General features: G+C 40.9%; 1 protein-coding gene across 3 annotated transcripts; it reads left to right on the top strand.

Moving 5' to 3' along the window:
* The first annotated feature begins 3,038 nt into the window (after positions 1–3,038).
* Positions 3,039–16,607, top strand: vegfab (vascular endothelial growth factor Ab). 3 transcript variants are annotated; one of them, XM_020638865.3, is made up of 8 exons: positions 3,046–3,770; positions 5,634–5,676; positions 6,607–6,803; positions 7,520–7,596; positions 9,780–9,812; positions 11,708–11,782; positions 13,308–13,451; positions 14,749–16,607. In XM_020638865.3, the coding sequence occupies exons 1-8, from the start codon at positions 3,717–3,719 to the stop codon at positions 14,768–14,770; spliced, it is 645 nt and encodes a 214-aa protein (XP_020494521.1). In that variant the 5' UTR covers positions 3,046–3,716; the 3' UTR covers positions 14,771–16,607. The 3 variants fall into 3 exon arrangements, with proteins under 3 accessions (XP_065819737.1, XP_020494521.1, XP_020494522.1); XM_020638866.3 differs by lacking the exon at positions 11,708–11,782 and having other exon boundaries at positions 3,059–3,770; XM_065963665.1 differs by lacking the exons at positions 13,308–13,451; positions 14,749–16,607 and having other exon boundaries at positions 3,039–3,770; positions 11,708–12,646.
* The last annotated feature ends 488 nt before the right edge of the window (positions 16,608–17,095 follow it).

Genomic DNA, 17,095 nt, shown 5'->3' with positions numbered 1-17,095 from the left:
AGTGGACAGAGTAGAGTAAGAAATCTGGAATGGCGAGCAGGAAAGGAGCTGCAGGTCGGTGTTGAACCAGGACCAGCCCCCTGGAGGACCATAACCTCTGTATAAGGGGTGCAACCAAACTGCCAGGCTGTTAGTTCTCCATTTCACAGGTAATTTAGACAAGATTAGGGAGAAGTTTGATGGCATAAGTCGTCTTTGAAGCACCTAGCTGAGCAAATCCCTTTCACATACTCTTACTTCCATGGCCAAGAGAGGAAGAGTCAAGTTTTGTTATGTAGGGGATGCATGAGGTATGACAAGAGAGAGGGAACAGGGAGGAAGAATGTACAACTTTTGTGCCAGGGTATAAAAGACTGAGACAACTGGCCATTACGCTTTTAGTTATGGAAAGCCTCAGTTACATTCTACTTTTAAAAAATGTGATTATCATCCTATCGTGCTGGCCTACGAACAAATACATGTTTCTGCAAGAGACAGTGAATCATTGATAGTGTGCGTGGGCTTAAATTTAAAACAAGCAATTGTTTTTACATAGGGGGGTTAGGGTGTACTAATAGTAGTCAGAACACTAGAAAGGCGCTATACTTCAAGTCCATTTACCATTCAGTTATTTTCAATCCTTTTAGCTTTTTATGAATAAAAAAACAGTTTCACGGTGAGTTCATTTTCAAAAATAAATATTGACGTTCTGTTGTGTTGTATTTCAGAAGAAGCTGATCTAGGAATGAGCCGCACTTGCTGACAGGAATCTCCCTGATCCCGTTATGACGTCTATAAATGTGCCTCAGTGTACAGATGGGTAGAGGGGAGGCTGTTTGTTGTACGTGTTGGAAAGGACCACCTCATTAAAGTGTGTATGTTTTACCAGTGTATGTATGGAGTCAGCACAAACCTGGACACACTCTCACCACCTCTGACCACCTTGCCCATTCGAGTGCAGATACACACAGACAGACAAGCACACACACTCTGAGTCAGCAGAAAGAAGAGCTTGGTGACACTGTTAATGAACTCAAGTGTTATTCTTCAATTAAATCTCAGACAAGTATACAGAGCCAAGGAACTCCTCTCAAACCAACTACAGTTACATGGAAAGCCATCTTTTTTTTTTCATCACTCTCTCTGCCTCTCTGCTTTTCTGCTTCATCATGCCTCAATCCTCTCCAGGCTGTAAAGGCTCATTGTCTGTACTTTTTACCCCCCATTTATCTGCATGCTAAGGTATGAGTTGTTGCAAGCAGGGCTAATATGTGATGCACATAGCTGCCAACTTGTGTCATTGCGTTCTTTATCGGCTCTTTTCTCTTCCTCTGTGTCTATCAATCTGTCAATGTGCAGGAGGTAGAAGACACAACAGTGATAGCCCTGCAGTGAAATGTTTGTCCAGTAGAGGGTGTCACAACTATGTTGAGCTCATCCAGAAATAGAGACAGCAGCTCAAAAATACTCAAAATAAATACGTTTTCTAAGATTCCATTAAACATTTCATAGTCTACAGATTTAAAAAAAGATGATCCTCAGGGGTTAACACACCCTGGAGGAGCTTCTTCTTCTTTTCTTTTTTTTCAATTAATCATCTGCATCTTGGAAAGTTTCAAATTGGCTGCAGGCTTTTAACCAACAGGGAAAAACAATTAAACATTAATTTCCCTTCATTAAGCCAAATGAATTAAACATGTTCTGGTCCACACAAGGTCGAAATAAACCACAAATCCAGTAGTGAAATACTGAACCTCACTTTAGGCTTTGTTCTTTATATTTAATACCACTTCATATTTTTCTCAGGTGTTGCTACTGACCATTTTTCAGGATCCACTCAAAACACATATGATAGTGTTTTGTTAGACTAACAGTATGCTAGTTAAGGCACTTATAATTCTCTCAATTTCAACCCCGAAGAAAGCTACTGTTTACAACAAGATAACTCTTTAGGAGGCAATCTGTAGAAGTGTATCGTTTTAATTTTAATAGTCTATGTGCATATTTACAAACATGTACAAACATTTGCAACACAACTGAGAAAGATAATGACTTAGGATATGTGTATGGACCCTTAATACACTATATTTATCATTAACGTCACATGCTGATGAATAAAGAAGTTGTGTGACGCTGGTTCCTCCTGAATATCCGCATATTTGCATCACTTTGACGATCTATCTTTTTTCTTCCTCTGTGTCACCTCTTCCTCGCCGCGTGCTGTCTCAGCTGTCGTTCTAATACAACCAAAAAAGGGGCTTTGAGCCGTGGTCAGAAACAGAAAACCAATTTTTCCTTAGCGATGTTACGTGGGGGTGGGGGGGGGAGGCGGCATTTTCATACTTTCCGTTAACGTGCTGGCGCGCGCCAGCCGGCACGCTGCGGCGGATCACAGGTGGCAACGTTGCCCGGCGCACGCACACATTTCAAAAGACGTGGATAGACTACGTGTCCCGGTACACACTCTCTCTGACTCTGAGAAGGTGTGTTTCCTCTTTCATGGATATTCGGAGCACGAGCCAGAATGGCCACGAGACTGGAAAAGAAATGCCCCGAATGCCCTTTTCATAAGCCAAGAGGGATTTTATTTAATTTACCAAGATAATGTGTCTGTTCAGCAAAGGTCTATGATGCATCAAGGACATATTGTGGTTAGCGTGTGCGCTTGAAATGTTCAAATAATAATATCATGACTTTAGAATATGCTTCTTCCGCAGCAAGGTCTGTATGTGACTAAATGCATATTGCACATCACTGAAATTGCGGTAGAAGCTGCCAAAGAGATGCAACATGAACATGATAAAGTGGAGTATGTGTGGATGATTTTTCAGACACTGACTCGAGTATAAAACAGAACAATCACAACATCAGGACGCCCTCATTCCCTTTTAACTCAAATACAAAGGATATAAATAGCTCGGCACTTCTGATCCCAGCTCTGCGTTTTTAATAGCTTGCTGCTGATGTGGTCACATGAGTCGACGTCTAATAGGTGAAACTTTTGGAAGGAAAAAAAGGAAAAGAAAAAGACCTCAGAGCAGCTCGCAGTGCTGTAGCCTATATCAGCCCATAGAGGACACACCTACCCCGCTTTAATGATCCACCAATCATCCACGTCTGCCGAGCGCGGCTGCCTGTGGACATTATGGAGAGACGGAGACAGAGGTGGACGCGTTTTTCTATCGTAACGGAGAGAGCCGAGCTCTGTCACAGGAATAAAAAATAAACAAGAGTTTGCCTATGTAGACAGGAAGTTTGAAAGGGACGACAATGTGCGCGCGTGGGTTTCTATTTCACTGATCCTGCTCCGTGGCGTCAAGTTGCACACGGGAGCAGGGAGAAGTTTCAAATGGACAGACACTTGGAGCAACAAGCATGGGATTATTTTTGTAATGAGGAGGATTGCTATACCCTGTCAAGAGAATAAAGGTCTGCTGCGGAACAATGTGAGACGTTGTGCGTCTTGGATTCTTGTGTTTCTGGATATCTTGAAAGTCATTGGCAAAAGTTCAGAAGTAACAAGTTATGCGCAAAGCACTGAACGCTGCGACCCCGGGGCCAACATGGATTTGCCATTACAACCCCCTGCCCCTTTTTTAGACATGTTTTAGCCGGCCTGCTCGTGTTGTTGTTTATGTTGTTGCTGTTGTTGAAAACTTCATGTTTGAGAAGAAATCGCCTCGTTGGCCCCTTGGATTTTAAAACGTCGCCTGCCTTTGGATTGGATTTCCAACACCATGAACTTTATTGACAGTTTGACACTATTATTTTTGACGCTGTCAGCTGTCAAGGTGAGTCGTGTTCCTGGGAGCAAACTGGATTTAAAAATATATATTTTTAAAAACATAATCGACCTTTATTTGCGAAATGACGCTGGTCATTAATGTGTAGCTCGTCCTTGCCTTTCCTCTGGCTAGGTCATCGCTCATGTTTAAACAAGCCCAAATGTTTGGTGGCTTTGCGGGGATTTAAAGAGCCCAACACTATAAACCGTATACACACACTCGTGGGTGGTGCGCTTAATGTCTTGTAAATATGAAGATTTCTCGGTATTGTTGTTAAGTTTGACTCTGGGTAATAGCAGGCCTGCTCTTAAAGCGCCTTGGAGATATTATTACGCTTTAAAGGCGCAGTGGCTCCGCTCTGAATTAGGACATGAGCAGGTTCACTCCTGGCACTGAACACACTCACATGCTCAGACCGCTTCAATGAAAAGATTCTACCCTCACCCAGAGATCCGTTTCAGCAAACAAACACAACTTCACATATATTTAACCGGTTGATTCGGGGAATTTTAATGGCACTGAGAGCGCACTGTAAATCGTTTCCATATAATCATTAATGAAGTGCAGTGTGCGCAGGGAGGCTTGGAGCAAAGGTTTCAAGGTGAAAAAAAAAAGCAACAGGCCACTTCAATGGGAGCCTGCATATTTTCCAGTAACATGATTGGGCTTTGAAGGATTATTTCTAGCAGGAGTTTTCCACCTCAATGAAGACTCATCCTAGTCAATGAAATCGCCACCCTCCGGACTGTAGTAAAGTGCTTATTTAAGTAACTGGTTGATTTGGTGACAGCTAATCCACATAATCAACACTGAACAGAATCAGGATGAGGTTTCAGCTGCTCAAGATCACTCATCACTCGGTTTAGGGGCCGTTGTTCGCAGCTTCACACCCACCCATTAACAAAACCGAATGTAATGTTTTGGTGGGCTGGGGATCCCTCGGCCCACAAGGTTGGACCCTCTCACGCCACTAGAAGTGGGTGGAGACTGCTGGACCCGTAAAACCAGACCTTTTTATTCGTCGTAAAGGAATGAAAAAGAAATTGAACATTTGAATAGAAGCCGGTTTTGCTGGAAGGTCTCACGCAACTCTGTCGAGATATTGCGCGAGTGGCTTTCTTGTGAGCATGAGAGAGAGAGAGAGAGAGAGAGAGAGAGAGCGCGGCAGAAGGCTTGTGCCGTGAAGGAGAGAGAAAGTTGTGCGTAATGCGCGCACACATGGAAAGTTGCCAAACGTCATTGTAGTGTGCTGTAGTCCGGTTTAGTGACGGCAACCCCCTGTGAGGGAAAGCTGACATTCTTAACTGGTTTTAATCCGTGTTGCTGTTAAAAGAGGCAGCAGAGGAACCGAGTAAAGGTTTGGTGACTGAAACGAAACCAACACAGAGGTTCAGTAGTTTGTTAAGTTTTGTCACGTAGTTGATGTGGCAGAATTTAGGTCAGCTTGTCCGCATATAGTAACTCAAATATTTGGCCCACACTATATATAAGTGAATGCATATGACTGAAGACAGGAAACATATTTAGTGTTGAAATATTGAATAATATATTTAAAAAAATGCTTCCCCGATGTGTATGATAGCAAAATACCCATAAGATTTATTAATCTAATTTTGTAGTGCCTGTAGAGGACATACTGAGTATTTGGATCTTATTTCTCCTACAATGTGTATAGAGTCTATAGAGTCGTCAAAAGATAACATACAAACGCAGTTGCCATTTTCTGATTCTGGTAGAGGAGAAAAGTCCAGATGTGAATATATATTTGCGCAAGTCTGGATAAGTAAAGGGCATGAGCAGCGGTTTTTTTCTCTGAGCTCTTGCACAATGTACTATAACTAACAGTTCGTTTTTTTTCCCTCCATGCAGAGCGCCCACATACCGAAGGAAACAGAAAGAGGTCCACATGACGGTAGGTGTCCCACAGGGCACCGTGGGAATACAGTCTACTCAGGGCTCCCTGACTGGCACACAGCCAAGGAGAGAAGAGCTGGTTTAAGGTTCACCTTGACATTAAAGGGAAATTAACGCCTCCTGGTGGACAACTACAAATCCTGCCCTAGCTCAGATCTCCCTCTAAACTCTCCCTTTTTAAAATGAGAGCCGCTTCACCCCTAAATCTCAGCTCATGGACGTTTTCATCCTGAGCAGCATTCCTTCTTGTTTGAGGTTAAGCTCGGGAGATGTTATGGTGACCAGACTCAGTTATAGAAAGGAATTTCACCCTCTTGGCCGCACAATTTCATTTTTGCACAATCCCAGTGTTGCCCAATCTAATTTGGACAATCAGAAGCTGAACTTTACAATATTGCTCAGGCCAAGTTTATTTGGTTTGGCTCCCCAGAAGGCCTGTCAGGCCGGGGTTGTTTTAGGTCCTGAGTGATGTTTTGGAGGTGTTGTCAGACTGTGTGCTAATATCTTTCTCAAGAGCAGAACTCCTGCAAAGAAGGGGAGCGCAAGCTGATCATTGGCTGTTAGCTTTTGGAGGACTAAATCACAATGGGGCAGATGCAGGGCTAAAACATTTGTAGTTATAGTCATTTTTTTTAATTATTTGATTCAGTGGATGGGTTAAACATAGATTTAATGATTGTTATCGCCAAGAAGAAACTGCCTGCATGTGTGTTTAAAAGTAGATGAATAAACCAACTGCTACTCAATGGAGTAAAAGTAAAATGGGATTTTGCATGAATGTGTTCAATTGGCCTGCCCACATTTGTAATTCATATTTCTTTGTTAGCTTTGTGTCATTATTACAGTAGTGTACTATTTAAGAGTCAGTGGATTATTCTAGAGCTCTGCTGTCAATTTCTGAATCCTACACTGTCTCTCCTTCCCCTAGTGATCCCTTTAATGGAGGTCTACAACAAGAGCTTGTGCCAGCCGCGGGAGCTGCTGGTGGAGATCCTACAGGAGTATCCGGAGGAAGTGGAGCACATCTTCATCCCGTCCTGCGTGGTGTTAACACGATGTGCGGGCTGCTGCAACGATGAGATGCTGCAGTGCATGCCTACATCAAGCTACAACATAACGATGGAGGTCAGTGGCTTTGTCCGCACTCAGCAGCAAAAACACTTGTTTTGCATGGGTTGTTTATGCAGCATGTTTGCTCTTTTTCCTCTAATTTGACCTCTACTTTGATCTATATCTAAAACCCCTTGTTTATGGCATCTCTGTGACATAAAAAGGCAGTTCAGTGCTTTATTTTTGCTCAAATTGTCACACCAGAGGGGCAGCAATGGCTTCGCAAGTGTCCCTCTGATAAATCAAGAGCCCTCAGGGTGCCTTGCTGTTTGCGCAAAGGCTGCTCAGATGTGACCTTTGGCAAAAACCTTCAGTTATGCAAGTTTTTTCAGAAAAACCAACAGAAGGAATTTCAAATTTGATGCAATTTTTCATCCTCTGCTTCAAGCTAAACTGTAAGACTTGGGCAGCTTGAAATATAAACTTTTTTATCATCAAGTCTGCTGCTATTAAACAAATGCAGAAGGAGAGTTTGCAACAAGATGTAAAGAAATACGAATCAACAGTAGAAAACCACGTAACATCAACACCATCAATGTTTTTACTTTAGGAAACAAACAGATGTGTCAACTACAGCTTTGTTTGGTGTCTTCAGTTTCCTGCAGACCAGTTAGAGGCTTTAAAGTGTGAAAATGAATCATGACTATCACAACAAGATGTTTAGGAATAATGTGGTTTGATTACTTCATTCAAATATTTAACAACTCCTCTTTCTTCTTCTTTTTTTACAGATTAAAAGAATAAAACCCCAAAAACAACAAAATGATATTTTCATGAGTTTCACAGAACACAGCGCATGTGAGTGTAGGTAAGAAACCCTGAACACAACCTACAACACACACACACACACTCACATGCACGCACACACACACACAAACACACACACACACACACACACACACTTAAAAGGATGAAACACAAAGCACTGTGGGTAGCAGAAGTTAACATAACACATCAGGTAAAGCTATTATTTTCTTACACACTTTGCAGATGCATATCAGGTATGTTATCTTTGCCACTGTTGCTCCATTGATCTATAAAAAGATGCTCATGTGAGTATAGTGCTACATTATCCTGTATTTCCCCGCTGTGTCATGTGGAGGTAACTCCTGGAACTACAAAAAGGTGTAATAGCTTTAGTTATTGACCTGTGAGATAAGTACTGCTGGTCCCACCCCAGTCACAGTAAGGTGAATTCTCCTGGTTACACACGAGGCACAATGTCTTCTACAAGATTCCCTGTTCTGTGACCTTGAAACCTTTAATGGTTAGATGCATAGTATCCTTAAAGAAGCTGAGATGTGAGTTGAAAGACATGAAGTAGTGACACAGCAGCACTTGTTTCTTTCTCTTATATATAAGATAAATCTAAAATACAAGCAAACACTGTAGGGGGTAGGGACGCTGACCTAGAACCAAGCTCTGTTGTCACTTAATGCCTCTTTTCTAAATATTCAAATCTGAAACATGTTTGTCTCATTGGTCACAGTGAGGCTGAGTCTGTCTTTAGAAGCCCCGGGCTATAAAGAAATGTAACTCTGGACTTATTGCTGCCTGAGCTTTCTCAATACCTCACTGTAAAACAATTTCAACATGGCTGTAAACGTTAAGTGCACCTCTATAAAGTTAAGAGGCTGTGTTCAATCTATTTAGCACTGTTTTAAAATTCTGGCTTTACTTTCATGTTCCTGGAAATGATAAAAATAAAGGTATTAAAGTCAGCTAACAGATCACCAAGTCACTGCCAATATTTCAATTTCTATAGATAGGCAGAAAGGAAACTATTTGACGTAGCATACTCGATGATCAGCTGTGTCGAGTACTTTGATTACACACTGAGCTACCTTTATTATTTATATTTCATGCTGATACTGCAGTTATCACTAACTGATGTATCTATAGGAGTAAACTATATTATGATACGATAAAGAATTGATAAAGCCACAAAAGTAATAATTGAGACACATGTGAATGATGAAAATTAAAAACACAAACACTGGACTTCAGTTTGCATCCTTTCCAGTCAGTCCCTTGTTTTGTGCATGTGGAGGCAATTTGAATCTGAGGCACAAACAATCATTTTATAATGGTATCAACAACAGGACGGATTGCCTGACACAAAAGAGGATTACTCCTTTAATCAACTACATTTAGAGTGCGTCAGTATCAAAAGTATAATTGAAGATTCTCTTAAGGTAAACAGCTTTTATCCTGTAGCGAACCCTATCACTCCCAAGGGATACTTCGATACATCGTGAGACGATCACAGAATGGAAAAACATTTAGTCGTTACTGCATAGAGAATGTTGAGTGTCTCCTTACAGATATTCTACATGTGTGAGAACCAATGTACAATGCTTTAGCAAGTTTTTCTTGTAAAAGCTACTCAGTAAATGTGATAGTCCTAAAGTAGTTTTATAAGTCTTCTTTTATTTAAGAGTCCAGTGTAAGCGATCTACAGTGGCACATGAAGTATTTATCTGAAGATGTGCATATTTCCTAACATATATCCCTGCTCCTTTTGCATGTTTATTTAGTTATTGTAACACTTTGTCAAACGGAAACTTGGCTGTGTCTCCGTGACCTTTTTGAATGAAACACTGTTTCCTAACTCTTTTGGCAAACTGTGTGCCGGCAAATCGTATTGCTCCACTCGCTGTTATCTGCAGGAGTCGTCACTAAGAGGAAAAATGAAACAAACCCTGAAAACATTCTATTGTAGTCATGTTTGTGTACGTGTGTGTGCCTGTCTGTGAGTGTTCACAGAGCATTATTTCCCAACAAATCAGGTCCATTTTCTTTTGAAAGTGAAAGCCAGCTTTATCACAGTTTCTGGTAAAAAAAAAAAAAAAGAAGAGGATGACATAACACGATCCAGACATGCTGATCATGAGCCTCTGGGCTAGGTTGATCTCCATACAGTGTGTATCTGTTCACCAGGAAACAGCATGTTGTAATCTAATGTCATATTGTTTTGTTCCTGCCTTTCAGGTTAAAGAAAGAAGTGAAAGAACAGAGAGAAAAGTGAGTACAGCCCTCTTTCTGCATGAAGACTGGGTCAAACAATGGGGACTTGAGATTTGATCTTTCTCTTGTTAAGCTCCACAAACAAACTCCCCCTCTTGTCACCCGCAACTCTCTGAAATGTTCCCATGTGCTATTTCTAACCTTGTTCACATGCTTGGTTTCTCTTAACTTTTCTTAAACATTGGCACATACAAGTGATAATATTTCATTAAAAAAACCAAAACCCAGACAAGCTCAAACATGAGATAAGCGCGCAGCTCTCAGGTGATAAACACGGGAAACACCGTCTTTACTCATCCAGGTGAATAAGTGACACTTCACGAGGCCGTTGCCCTCTCTGTATGTGTCCTTTACACCTTCCCTCCCTTTTCTATCTCACCTTTACATTCCGCTCCTCTCTCCTTTACTGTTTATGTCCCACTTAACTTCTGCTACTTCTGTTACTGGCTTCTCTGATGTAGATAACAGTTTTTTTGAAGATCTGTTAAACTTTTGTGTTTATGGTCCTTTGCTTAAGTGTTCTCCTCATCCCATTCCACAGAAGTCAGTGTGCTAAGGGTCATTAAAACTCTTTAATCTTCCAAACTCTCTAATATCCCTCACCAGCAGTTTGGTTGTGTTTATGTCAGGTTTTTCTGTCATATAGATAAGGTTAGTTTTGAGGCCTCATCTTTACTGTTCACGAGTCAAGCTCTGGTGCGGTCTGAAGAGTGATGGACCGAGGGTCGTTCAACTCCTGTTTCTGTTGGTTTCATACTTTCATGTTAGTTTTTTACGTTGGCCTCTGACCTCTCAGCAGTGACAGGTCTTCTGGGGGGTCTGTCAGGGTAACTCATCCTGCTGAGGTTGTGAAAATTGTTAACTGTTATCGTTAACAGTGATGGATGGGGAAGTGAAAGAGGGATTTCTCACACCAGTTGGATTCGTCACATGTTAATCCTTATCGTCAATGTCGTGATTATGTCACAGCTGTGTCAGACCTCAGCAGCTATTACATGGATTGTTATTAAGTTTGATGAGAACCATAAATTACAATAACCGACTCACTGACCTTTCATCTAACTCCACCAGGTCAGAATTTATTTTGGACTAAATACCTGCAACATAGTCTGAGTCAGTAAGAGCAGAGTTTCTAGGATAAAATGAATTTGTATTAAAGCTATATTTAGCTGTGTACGTCATAGACATCATAGACAGTAAGACCCAGTTTGCATTCGAAACAGAGTACAACCCTGATATTTGTATCCTGTCTGCACCTGTGAAATTCATCTTTTATGCTTCACAAGCTTGTTCTCATAGTTCTGTGTTCACAAACAAGTTGAATCAGCTTTTTAAGAGGTGACCCAGATAGGCCCTAAAGAAGCAGTATTGAAGTCAAGTCCAAGTTCATTGTCCTCGAGCCATCTGGGAAATTTCAGAACAGCCGGCAGAGCCAAACCTCAAACCATTAATCCCTAACAAAGTCTGCAGAGTCATTGTACTGTTGAACAAAAATGTTTCAACCAAAGTTGGACCATAAAGTGGGTTTTTACTTTGACATTGATATTCATCACATTTACAAACTACAAGATAAGTGGAAACCACCTTCTGTAAGTTCCAGAACACACCATTGGTTGCCTTTTGAAAGTCATTTTTTTAAGTTCATTTCAACAAAAAGCAAGTGGTTTCATTTTTTTCTGCAAACCTGGAATTGATATGATTCCTAACTGATAAAAATCCCAAATCTACATACATGAAGTGAACACTGCCTGATGCCTTGTTTCCACTCTGGTGAAAGAATTGATCATCCAAAAACCAGTCAATCAATACCGGATATTTAAATCAACACCTCAGTCAATTTCTCCTCAGTCTCTCAGGCATCTCTCTGCGTTGTTGTCCTCTTTCTCTTGCAGAAAACCCCGGAAAGGCAAGGGTAAAGGCCAAAAGAGAAAACGAAAGAAAAACCGCGACAAAACAATTCACGATGCGTATGTCAGCTCCGCCTTCTCCACCTACCTGCACCTGAGTGTCACACTTCTCATAATTAAGCTCATTTGGGAGGAGCTTCTTTGCCCATTTTAATTTGCATCATTTAATTTGCCCGTTAGCTACAGCAATTAGCATGTTGCTTCCGTGTATTGTACTAACTTTCGTCCTGTCAGTCATGTTCTGCATACTCATTATAGCAGTGCGAAGCTGTTTGCTTACATGTTTTTGATAATGTAGCTTAAGCAAAAATTGGCATAACAGTGATAACAAGGGACGCGCAGCCAACTTTCTATTTATATTACATCTAATGGAAATGAACCCTAACTAATCTCTAGCAGTCGTAATACCCATCTCATCTCCCAGCAATCTTACCAGCTTCACATTTTCAAGAATGTCACTCTCTGTGGACAAGACAAAGACGATGGTTGAAGCAGATACGGCGGCATATCACAAACCATTTAAGAAACAAGTTGCTGCCAACATCTTGTCTGATAGCTAGCTCTCTGATTGATGATGGACTTGTATAAAGAAGCTGGAATAAACAGACTGTCCTCAAAACTTCTTACTGACACAGATCACAGCTCCACCAGCATGGCTCTGCAGACCGCCTCATACTGTTGTGGTATCTGTGACGCGATAACTGGGATTGCAATCATGGTCCTGTGTTAAGTGTTGAGTCTGTGCCGCTTTCTTGTGTCTCGTACCCGTCTCCTCTCCAGCCATTTTTTCTTTTCATCTTAACAAACAGGTTCTGCTGTCTCATGTACAATGCTGGTACTTTTTATGTAATGTGAAGATATGAGTGATGGCTATCTATTGCCTCTTTTTCATGTCTGCTATGGGGGGGGGGGGGGGGGGGGGGGGGACTTGTAAACCAGCAAATTGTGAAGCAAGTGATATTTTTATGCCTTTTGTTTTTGTCTGAAACTTTACAAAAGCAACTTTATTTTATTGGAAAATCAAAAATGTAAATACATGTCTTTGTGTTCAGTTGTACTTTGTATCTTGAGATGTCGTTCTCTGCTCTGAATCTAATGTCTCTCTGTGGGAAGCGTAGTTTTTAGTTTTCACCCAATAAAATGAAATCTTTCTTAATGGAGAACCAAGCAAACCCTTGAGTCTTCTTTTTCAAGCATTTTTAAAAAGTGTGTTGTCATTGACCTTCAGTTCAAAGCCGATATGTGTCCTTTGGTGTTGCATGAAGTGGTCCAAAGCTTTGCTCTCTGCATGTCTAACACATACAAGGTATTTGTGAATGGTCCAATCAACGCAGGAGGGCTGGGGGGGCGTGGAGAAGGGTAATTTTACTGCTTGAATATTTGCCTGCTCTGTGGGAACCTATGTGTAATACTACCCAACTGTCACATGCAGCACAACTTGTCGGCCAGTGGCTTGGAGGAGCAAACTGGAGCAAACGATGGGGTTGACTTGAGGGCTGCTTTTCCCGTGGGTGGTAATGGTACACTGTGATAATCTACATCTCTCCCTTTTCCTCCCCACCCCTGTCTGTCTCTCTCTGTCTAGTGTTTGCGAGCCATGTTGTGACCACTGCTCGGACAGGAGGAGGCGTTTGTTCATGCAGGATCCTGCAACCTGTCGGTGCTCCTGCAAACACACTGACGAATATTGTAAAGACCGCCAGCTAGAGCTCAATGAGAGGACCTGCAAGTAAGTGGCATCACAAAGCGCTAGAGTAGAACTCTGACTTTTAGACTCTGTCCTAAAGTTTATATCTTCTTGCTTCAAAGTGCATTGTCATCCAGCCTGGAGCTGACCTGTTGACCATCAATAGAGATTCTTTCGATCATTTCTTTTTTTCTGATGTCTCTCTTTTGTGTACAGTCGATAAATGCAGACTTTTCCCAAACAAAAACATCACCAGTCAACTCAATGTCACTCAACAGTACGCCATCTTACTAGACAGGGATAGTAAAACTTTAAACAATGGATACATGCACTTCTTATGGGTGGTCATACGAAGTCGACTCCACTGGTTACAAAAAGAAGTCCGATTGTAAAAACCAAACGTGAACCCTATTCTCAGTCAAGTACGTACCTCAGTATACATCTTCCTCATGAGTTTATTCTCTTAATCGCTCTATTTCAAGTTTTCTTCTATACAGCTTGATGTTAGTCTGACTCGGATTATTTATAGCAGGGTTTGCTTTAGGGCTTTGCTGCCTGGGATTGAGAAGTCACTGCAATAGTGACTGCCCACCAGGGTAGTGATGTATCCACTCTGTCCTTCAAAGATGGTCGCCTCTGGTTCTAAGAAAACAAAAAAAACACAAATGCCAAACTTGAGGCAAAAAAGAAGGGTTCAAAGACCAATGCCTGACGTCATGCTGGTTATGTAGACTATGAGCTCCCGACTTTTTGGATTTGATGTGGCAAATGAGTGACGACTGAGCCTGCCATCCTCTCCTTTAGTACATCATTTAACTCGTAATTTTGTTTTTTATGATTCACAACTTTAGGGTTTTGGTTGACTCATACAGCTCCCATCATTTTTCTCCAGCTGCAGCTGTTTTCACTGAAACACTCCAACAGATGCATCTTGTTCTCCTCCAATTCATACAGACTACCATCAGCCTAGTTCAATGTTAGCTACCAGTGAATGTCAGAACTAGATTCTAGTCTGGCTGCTTTCCACTATGTGGTGTTTCTTCAGTTTGTTGGGTTAAAGGGTGCATAGGCTTTTACATTTGAATCTGTTAATGACACCCACTGGAAATTGAAAATGAGCTGAGAGGTTCCAGTGTATTAGCAACTTAGTACGGCATTACCAGGCGAGGTTGAGACCAAACAGAGCTAACAGAATAGCAAGCATTGGACTTAGAATTTTTAGTTGGACCCAAAGAAACCTGGAAATCAATGCTAAAGAATTGACAACACTTTCGCTGCAAGTTTTTTCCTGTGTTTAATTTTCTGTTTTTTTTCTTTTTCTTTTCTTTCTCTTTTTAAGATGTGACAAGCCCAGAAGATGAGAGAGTTGGGAGCACCAGATGAAGGAATATTCTAAAGATATTTCACAGCACAGCACTTTGACCTTGAACCGTAAGCTCTTCTTTTCTGTGGAAAGCATTCCCCTTGGACTGACTGAGAGAGAACAGAGAGAAAGACTGAACTTCCTCCCATTGTATATCTGTGTGTATATAGACCATGATAAAATTTTTAAAAAGTACAGAATTGTTATGCTGCTACAGAAACATTACTAAACCCATCATTTTGACAATAAGCAAATAGCCGCCATGTGGTTTTGCATTTCTAACAGGCTTGCAATGCAGGTGTAGTTCTGTTGTCAAATTTGTTGAATGCAATTACTTCACTGGATATGAGTCTACTGTGGTTATGTGTCAATCATAAATTGCAAAACCTTTCAATCTAAGATATATTTAACTGCTAAAACAGCGGGTGAGGCCGAGGAGGACTTGGGAACGCTCTCATTTTCAAAAGAGATGATGGATTTTTTTCCCGGTCATTGTCTACGTTTGCTTTTTCGGAGTATAAAAGCAGGACTTGCGGAGCAGCTGATGGAAATCTGTCTGGACATGATGTCGCCTCCTTTCCCGTGAGGACATTGCAGGATTGACGTGGACTTACACAATGTCACTATTGTGAGCAGCTTGCAGGAGAAGAGACTCTGGAGTGCCATATACTTTAAAAGGGATACCGGTTATCAATATAGCATCAAATGTTTTGCTATGTCCTACATGAAAACCACTGAAAACATCCTATATACTGTAGTGTGATTCCATTTGAAAAACTGTGCCTCACAAAATGTACTGAGAAATCTTTCAAGTGCTTTTTAAATTATTTTCTTTTCCTTTTTTCAGGAGAGGGGATTGTCAAAGTAGTTTTTTAGTTGTTGAACTCAATACAAAAACCATTGATCACGTATCTTCTTCTCTGAACTTGTACATACTTAATAACCCTTAATGCCATAGTTCATCCTAGATAATTTATAATGTCTTAGAGTATTTTTCAGTATTCAGTCTTCTACCTATATTTAATTTGGTCTATTTATATATGCAGTGTTATGTACTTGTAGCTGTCCTTCCCCCTCCCCCACGTTTAAGGTCACTGACTCTCAGCATGGATCCTCACCATGCTTTTCTAGGAAACAATGAGAGAAAAATCGAAACTGATTTGAGAACATTCCCTAAATCGATAATTTTACTGGCGCACTGATGGCATCTCTTTCTGGATTTTTGTTTTTTAACCCCTCTTGACTAAGGGTGCGGGTGCTGTGTAAAAAATGTAACGTGTATCTGTGTACATGTGTGTCTGAGTGTGTGTGTTTCGCGTTCATTTGTCGTTGTGCACATCTGTGTGTAGGTTTAAGTAAGATGTATTTAAGTCAGTAGTGGACCTCTGTCTTGTCCGTCCTGCAAAGATGCAAATGAAAATAAACAATTGCTAGTGGCTTAGCATAAAGTATCACCACCGATTTAAAATCCAGATTACAATCTGCATCCTCTCGGCCATCAGTCTTCGAGCCCTCATCATTAGTCATCATTTGTCTCTTCTTCAATATTAACATGTCTGTGTCTATGTAAAACAGTAAAGCATATTTATTTTCAAATTATATTGTTTTTATATAAAATAAGGAAAAGGTTGCTGTGTTGTGAATGCTGTGTTTTCAAGAGATTTCATCCGTCAACATGAGATTTCCATTTTTTTGTGTGCAGCAAGATGATGCTCGCCACTACTGCAGAATGTAACCTGACATCAAATAGATCAGAGAAATAAGAAATTCCTGCAAGCTTTTCATGATAGACCCACAGTTTTTCAGCCTTATGAATAAAATGGCACTTTGAAGCAGTTTGCAGTAATTTCATCTGTTAAATTGAACTGCAGACGACCATGAAGAAGCCTGAGAGTTCATCTCTAAAAACTGAGCTGAGATCGCCGCTTAAAAAGCACGGAAGATGCTCCTCAGTTTACAGGATTATGAAAGAACAGCATAACAAACTGCTGAAGGAAAGGGGAACTTGCCAGATGAATCATGAACGGTTCGGTAAGGCTGGGCTTTGTGGTAAGGTTTTGGTAATGGTTATTCTCTATGAAAAGAACTCTGCATATGAATACAGCCGGAGGCACGAATTGGGCTGCATAAGAATTTGGTTTCGGTTTGTATTCTGTTTATAGTTGTAGCAGACTTGATAAATCACCTTGGTTGAGTTCATGAAAACATTCCAAATGGAGTCTTGAAAGCCCAACAGATAACATCTCACAGCTTTTTTTTTACAAGCTTTGTGAACTTCATTTTGAATAATGTACAGAACATGTTTTCACAGAGGTTGGCTGTT

This window comes from Labrus bergylta, chromosome 15, assembly GCF_963930695.1.
Source record: "Labrus bergylta chromosome 15, fLabBer1.1, whole genome shotgun sequence".
Taxonomy (NCBI): domain Eukaryota; kingdom Metazoa; phylum Chordata; class Actinopteri; order Labriformes; family Labridae; genus Labrus; species Labrus bergylta.
This window is presented reverse-complemented; position numbering and strand designations above follow the sequence as displayed.